General features: G+C 36.7%; 2 protein-coding genes across 2 annotated transcripts in view; both read left to right on the top strand.

Moving 5' to 3' along the window:
• Positions 1 to 8,063, top strand: part of LOC140161677 (receptor-type tyrosine-protein phosphatase delta-like) — a 161,960-nt gene that overhangs the window by 105,063 nt on the left and 48,834 nt on the right. The gene's annotated exons all lie outside the window — the stretch shown is intronic.
• Positions 11 to 8,063, top strand: part of LOC140163227 (receptor-type tyrosine-protein phosphatase F-like) — a 50,712-nt gene continuing 42,659 nt past the window's right edge. The window contains exons 1-8 of the mRNA XM_072186625.1: positions 11 to 32; positions 1,474 to 1,767; positions 2,082 to 2,372; positions 3,174 to 3,491; positions 3,709 to 3,996; positions 4,756 to 5,040; positions 5,726 to 6,013; positions 6,467 to 6,751. Coding sequence (XP_072042726.1) covers positions 11 to 32; positions 1,474 to 1,767; positions 2,082 to 2,372; positions 3,174 to 3,491; positions 3,709 to 3,996; positions 4,756 to 5,040; positions 5,726 to 6,013; positions 6,467 to 6,751 — 2,071 coding nt within the window. The remainder of the gene's footprint in view (positions 33 to 1,473; positions 1,768 to 2,081; positions 2,373 to 3,173; positions 3,492 to 3,708; positions 3,997 to 4,755; positions 5,041 to 5,725; positions 6,014 to 6,466; positions 6,752 to 8,063) is intronic.

Genomic DNA, 8,063 nt, shown 5'->3' with positions numbered 1-8,063 from the left:
GAATGCGATGATGGATTGTGTGCAGATGGATGGTCAGGAGTAAATTGTCAAGGTAAGGGATGAGGACAAAATTTTCTCCTTTACCCATTGCTGTATATAAATCACTTGTTCAAGGTATTTGGCCGTGTTCAACTCTCAAAGGGAGGGGCACAGTGTCATCGCCCCGATATCTTCATGGCAGAAATCGCCATGGTAGGTTGAATCCACAGCCACGCATGGCCATTTTGTTCCGACCTTTGAGACGCATAATGAACCGAGGGACATATCCGACTAAGGCTACTGACAATAGCCTGGTAATCAACATCTCTGTGTGTGAGTGAGCATGTATACGCCATGATGGGGTCAATGGTCATACACTGCCTCCACGAGTGAGTGGAGCTAGCCTACGCTGCGCTATAGTTCGGCACATATAACATCAGAAATTTTGTAAGTTTTTGAGTTCAAGAGGCAAGCTTCTTTCTCAAGACGCAAGCTAACGACTATCATTTCCGTTCAACACATATATTCAAGTGCAAGGAACAAAATCTGGCTTCTTTAGAGTAAATAAATTGCGGGAGATATTCATCATTTTCTACCCCGGTATCCAAAGATTTATCGTCTGAATATCAAATCGTGCATAGCAAATTCACGTGTATCCCGGGTATTCATTTCAGTGTCTCTGCTGTATAATGCAGTCCGGGCGATGTCGGTGTGAGGGGAACCTTCGCCTATTTTTTCCAAGTTATTTGTTTTAATTGTATTCCTCGCTGTTAATTCCATTAATTCTAGCATTTACTTTGTCTTACATGTAACCTCGTGATGACATGCTGATGCTGCCAACTTTTAACTCTAGAACAATGCACAGGTAAGGGTAATATATAAAAATGGGACAACTTAAATGCGTGATACAGAGTGGGGATGAATGCATGCAATATAGATCATGATTAGTCAATTTTGTGATTGCTAACTTTTTGTTTTCGACAGACTCACTCATAATGGGCTATTCCAGATAATAAAAGACACCCCCCTTATAGAGGGCAAATGTTTTTTTGTTTTTTTTTTTTGAAAAAAAAATCTGGAAATCAAAATTAGTTTTGGAAAAAAATATCTGGAATTCCAGACCAAATCTCCGCAAAAAGTATGGAATTCCCGGCACTTTCCACCAAAACCATATAGAGGGCAAATTATTATTTTTTTTTAAATGTCTGGAATTCCATATTCGTTTTCGAAAAAATATCTGGAATTCCATGCATATTCCACCAGAACCCCTTTTTTGGTGGGGGGGGGGGAGTCTGGAATTCCAAATTCATTTTTAAAGTAATTTATTTTAATATATTTATTGCACAAGATGTAATAAGCCTGAAACTTTCTATACGCCAGAATAAAATTTTACAACAAACGTGTATTGTTTCCAACAAATACTGGCTGAAAAAAAACAACATTATTCACCTGACATATTTAGAACTACTATAAACACCAAATTATGTTTTGTAGAACCAGCGACGATAACAGACTTTACACTGACATCCGATAGAAATACAATTCATGTAGACTGGGAACCAGAGGGAAGTGTTTGTATCAACAAAGAGTACCAGGTGGAGTTGCAACTGCTTAATGTTTTAAGCTGTCAGAATACGACCCTTACATCAGAGATATATAACACTACATCAACGTCACTTAGCATCACTGTCAAGTATCATTCCATTTATGCCGTCTACATTACAACAATACTTAATGGAACATATGGGAATAGATCTCTTGGCAGGTCTGAAACAGTACCTATAGGTGGTAAGGAAATGTTAATATTGTTTTATAATCTTAAATCCATAACACCTCACCATTGAACACAGAGGCATCAACATAATTATGTATGTTTTGTACCCATAAGTACACGGTTGTAATACCAAGCTAAATATTTTGCAACTCGGTATACAAAGCACGCAGTTTGCAGCATAGTTTCAATACTCAGTTTACTCTGTGGATGACTAACTATGTTTGACGAGCTGCATTACACTACGGAAAACATGTTTCTTTATTTTCCATGTTTTTCCCTTTCACCCATTAAGATCGCACTACAAATACAATAATTGTGTCTATTTTAGAGCCTTCTAAACCGCCAGAGAATGTTACTACCAAGATGGTAACTGCAGACAGCATCACATTCCAATGGTTGGAACCACCGTGCGACAAAAGAAATGGTCTCATCATGTCATATTCTTACATTCTCACTGATGAAAGTAATGGCCAAATGATTGCTAATTCAACGACAAATTCGACAAGTGTGACGATTGGCGATTTGCGTCCATGTACTACGTATAATTTTACGATAAATGCTACGAACGATGCTGGCATGGGTCCTCCGTTCACATTACAATCGAAGACTGAAGCAACAGGTACGTATTATTCCTTTCTGATAATTGATCATTTGTACATTAATCTATAATAGCATGTCATACATTTTGCATAATGCAAATTAACGGATTTTTTTTTAAAGTTCTCGATTTAACACGTATAAGTTTGTTAGCCACTTCGCTCTGAAGTAAAGCTGTGCAACGTCTATTTAGGTCGATATGTACCGATAGCTCTTTCGTCGTGTGGAAACTCTCACCCCTTGAAGTGCACAATGGCTCCCAGTTTATCAGCTTGGTAACTACACTAAAACCAAATCAAAAACAGTTTTTCACTGTGAAAAAACAATGGGTGACGTGATCAGAAAGGGATACGGATGTTGGCGGTTTAATACTGTACCTGGATGCTATATTCAACTATTTACGATGGTCACGATGATTAAGTCCACGATCAATAAGAGTTTATGATTACAGATTTCCCCTATCTGTCCTTAAGGTTTCATTTTTATAACATAGTTTTAGCAAACTAACAAATCCATGATCTCATCCACTTGGCTACGGGAGCCTCATAATCTGGCAGACTATACGTATGTCACGACGTTTGTCACGAATTCAATTTCATTTTTTAAATTAAAAAAGTATTCTAAACTCATTACCTTAAGGAGCAAATATGAGATGGCGACCTTAAGTAATTTTATCAGGCTATCCCATTCTGCATTGTTAAGCGTCAACTGTACGATTATAATGTGGCTACAATGTTCAAGAATCAGGTAAAAAAGGTAACCTTTAACAAATGTTTACCGGTGTGACAAACTGCGATCAACTTATTCCATATCTGCCTTTTAGAACCAGGACCCGTAACCGCCTTTAACGTGACAGCAACAAAGATGCATTCTGAACTTCTGACAACGTGGAAGCCATCTTCAGAAAACTGTCGTGAAACTGGTTATCATATTAGTGCTCAACTTACAGATAAAGATCAATGTGAATCAATTGCAATATCCAACCAAACCGATGTCATTTATATCAACGCTTCGGATACCATATTGACGTCAAAATTTACAAACCTTTTGACATATTCTACATACAATATAACCATCACGGCGAGTAATCCTGTGGGAATTGGGAGAGGAATTTCTTTGGCACAAACAACAAACATATCTGGTGAGGATTTTAAAATGGTTTAAGAAAACACTACGTTACATTTCCCTTAAACTACTGGTTATATTTTACCAACGTTTTATTATAGACGAATACAAGACGAAACTACTAACATGACTAAATACATTTTAATTGTAACATGTTTACACTCCGACAGATATCACCTTTATATTCACCATTAATTATCCTAAATATGGTTAACGTTGTGTCTCCTATACAGCCCCTTCAGCGCCACCGAGTAACGTCTCCGTTGAATCTATCACGTCCAGAAGTATCACCATCGAGTGGTCTGAACCACCATGTGGAAACAGACACGGCCCTATTATAGGTTACTCCTACTCACTCTATAATGAAACCAGTGATGAAATCATTACTTCGACTGGACTCAACACCACAGTGACGATAAATGATTTGACACCGTACACAACCTATACTTTTGTAATAACAGCCTTGACGAATGCAGGGAAAGGGCCCTTGTATAATCTTACCCAGAGAACCAATGACACCGGTATGTTATGATTTCATAATTCGTACTTACTAATATCATCAAGAAAGATTGAAACTGCGAAACAAACACCAAAACGTATAGCAAACCTCATTAAGGATGATAACTAAATGAATAAATTGACTACCAAATTGGGAACAGCATAATCGTCTTTAGGATAATTAATGATAGGGTTAGGCTTAGAGTTACTTTTAGAGTCAGGGTTAGATTTAGGGATCGTCTAACTTCTATTTACAATGTCAAGTTTCTTGAGCCCATAATTTTGTTACAGTGCATTTTCTGTCTAAATAGGGTATACAGGGTGTCATATAAACAGATCAAAAGCGAGGCGCAATTAATGTTGTGATATTATTTTTTTTAATGTGTTCACCAATCGTTCAGTGTTTACATACTTGACAGCCACATCTTTTAGATATCATTGCAACAAATGAGAGAAGTCTTTTGATAAAACAGTATTAAAGATATGATATCGGGTGTAAATATGATTGCACGAACAAAAATGTGCAATTTTCTGCATACTTCAAGTCGCACCGTGCTGTATTATTGCGTACGAACCATGCGTACTATGCATCATTCAGTGAAAGCGTTTTATTTAAAAGGTGCTCCATAGATGTTAGCTGCAAATTGCCTGCTCCTTCCCTTTTGGCTTGCTTGCTAACATTATTACCTCTCCGCCCAATGTTACCCTCTCCATCTCTTTTTGCAGTGATTCGTAATATTTTTTTATCATTGTGATAAATTCTGAGGTTCTCAATTTTGCAGTACCCTTTGCACCACCAAGTAACGTCACCATTACTTCAGTAACATCCAGTAATATCACCTTTGAGTGGTCTGCGCCGCCATCTGAACACAGACACGGTCCTATAGGTTACTCCTACTCACTCTATGATGATATCGGTAATAAAATCGTCACTTCAACCGGAAGAAACACCTCAGTGACGATAAATAATTTGACACCGTACACAAACTATACTTTCATAATATCAGCTTCGACAAACGCAGGAAAAGGGCCCTCGTACAATCTTACACAGAGGACCAATGAGTCAGGTTTGTGCAGATCTAAGATATTATTCTTTTATGGATAGATCGGGGCGATTAAAAAAATTGTTTGGTAAATTAGAGACTGTATTCCCTATAAATGTCGTCCCAGAATCTGGAAAATGTCCCGAGGTAACATTCCATAGTGATAACAATTCTTGACCTACCTTGACCTAAGGCGTCGGCACAGGTGGATCACTCTCCCTTGTCATCTGTGTCATGATGCTTTGCCAGGTTGTTCTTGTGTTGCTAGCCTTCCAGCTTCCACCAGGGATGTCAAGTTAATGGTTGAGGAGTCTGTCTTGATGCAATCCGTCCAGTTTTTTGGATTTTTGGATATCCTGTGTTTGGCATTCTTTGGATGTGTCCAAAGTGGCGGATGGTTGAGTTTGTAATTTTGTCTAGTCGAGATCCTCCCAGGATTTGTCTTAGAGACATCATCTCAAAGACAAGCAGACGATTCTCATCTTCCTTTTTCAAGGTCCCGGTTTCTGCCCCATATAGCAGGATGGATAGAACAGGTACTTTATACAGTTCAACTTTGGTTGAGCGGCGAATATCCTTTGCACTCCAGATAACAATTCTATAGATAATAAAAGAAAAAAGATGTGAATTGGTGTATGTATCAATATGTATTCATTTTAAAATGATTATATTATATTATCATCATGACGGGTTATTTTTGTTGTTATAGCACCTACTGCGCCACCGAGTAACGTTACCATTACTTCCGTAACATCCACATGCATCACCTTAAAGTGGTCTAAACCGCCTATCGGCCACAGACACGGTCCTATAATAGCTTACTCCTACTCGCTTTATGATGACATCGGTGATGAAAACATAACTTCGACGACAACGAACGCTACAGTGACGATAAATGATTTGACACCGTACACAGCCTATACGTTTGTAATATCAGCTTCGACAAACGCAGGAAAAGGGCCCTCGTATAATCTTACAGAGAGAACCAGTGACACAGGTATGTCCTGATTTCATAATTCATACTTACCAATAGTTCAGAATAGAGTGAAACTGTAAAACCATTCCCAAAAATGACAATTGATTCATTCAAAGATTTGGGTTATTATATATCTGTACTTTTAGCTGCGCGACACGGTAATAAGGGAATAGCTTGTTACCTAGGTTTTCACTTGACGTTTAATTATCGTTTTATGAAATATTCTTGACGTTTTTGTTCAAGCTGTTTGTTGTCGTCGTAATGTTGTAGTTCATAATGTTGCTGTCACTGTTATCGTTGGAAAAAGGATTTTCATGGCTGGTGAAATATTGATTTACGCATATTGATCAAATAAAAATTTGCATTTGCGGATACATATTGTTCACGTATTAAATATCCCGTGTGACATTGATCATGGTGATTCTTATCTATTATCGTATTGCCTTAACAATTCTGATGTTTTCACTTTTGTAGTACCTACTGCACCACCGAGTAACATCACAATTACTTCTGTAACTTCCAGCAACATCTCCTTTGAGTGGTCTGAGCCGTCATTTGAGCACAAACATGGTCCTATAACTTACTCCTACTCACTCTATAATGAAAGCAGTGATGAAATCGTTACTTCGACAGGACAAAACACCTCGGTGACAATAAATGAGTTGATACCGTTCACAAATTATACTTTCATAATATCAGCTTCGACAAACGCAGGAGAAGGGCCCTCGTACAATCTTACACAGCGAACCAACGAGTCAGGTATGTGCTGATTTTATATATCAGTCGTTTTTTTTTTTTTTTTTTTGTTTTTTGTTTTTTTGGAAAGGTTGGGTTGATTTTTAAAAAAAAGATTTGCTTAACTTGAGACCGTTTCTCTTTAAAGGTGTTATAAATTTCATATGGTATTTGCGACTGTACATTTATGCCAATCGCCAAAATAATCATATTCAAGGTTGTGAGATAAATTGCATTTGGATATTGTATAGAAGCAAACACGTGAATTGTTCACAATGGCCAGTGGACATGGCTGGTACAATACCATGATAGATGCGGCTGTTTCTTTTTTGTTTTTGAATTATGAGAAGCATAATTAAGAGCTTCCTACAGATGCCAGAATCTCACTTTTAATCATATATAGTATGAAGTTTAGATATTCATATTATAGTTCAGGATGTAGCTTTTTAAAAAGTGTATTGTACCTTAATGTGCATATCAATCCGTCGCTCGCAAGACATAGTGGCGTATCTCCAAAATGGCCATTTTGAGACAATTGCATCTGAAGTTTTTGCAACTTTTAACCGTTTGTCATACATTGCCTCGATTAAAATGTCCCCTTTTCTTAAGGGATCCAAAATGAACGTTTATTGCGTTTCGACAGTATTTTTTGTGGGACATGAGAGGACCTCAGACCTATCGAATTGCATTCTGAATACGAAGCATGTCTTTCTGATATCAAATAATTTTCATTTTTTAAAATCACAATATAATACAAATTTTATGACAAATTACAAAAATTTGATATTTTTCAAATTTTGATATATAACAGTCCTCGAAGTAAATTATATAAATCTAATGATATATTTTAAAGTGTATGTAGCAGGAGGAAAAGCCGACGGTCAATTGAAAATTTTGACCTTTCATATTGAAGATATGGATTTTTTCCCAAAAGACCTAATTTTTTTTGGTGTTTTGGGAAAAAAAATCCATATCTTTAATACGAAAGGTCAAAATTTTCAATTGATCGTCGGCTTTTCATCCCACCTACATACACTTTTAGTATAAATCATCAGATTTATAAAGTTTACTTCAAGTACTGTTAAATATCAAAAATATCAATTTTAATGATTTGCCATAAAATGTGTATTAAATTGCGAATTTCAAAAATCAAAATTATTTGATATCGGAATGACATTCTTCATATTCAGAATGCAATTCGATATGTCTCATGTGCTCTAATGTCCCAAAATAAATACTGTCCAAACGTTCATACCCCAGCCCTTAAATGGATATGAAAATATAAATATTTAAGTTACATTCCATGTATAAAATACATTGCTGTTATTCATCAATA

Source organism: Amphiura filiformis, chromosome 10, assembly GCF_039555335.1.
Source record: "Amphiura filiformis chromosome 10, Afil_fr2py, whole genome shotgun sequence".
Classification (NCBI taxonomy): Eukaryota; Metazoa; Echinodermata; class Ophiuroidea; order Amphilepidida; family Amphiuridae; genus Amphiura; species Amphiura filiformis.
Note: the sequence above shows the minus strand (reverse complement) of the source record. Positions and strands in the feature narration are given on the sequence as shown.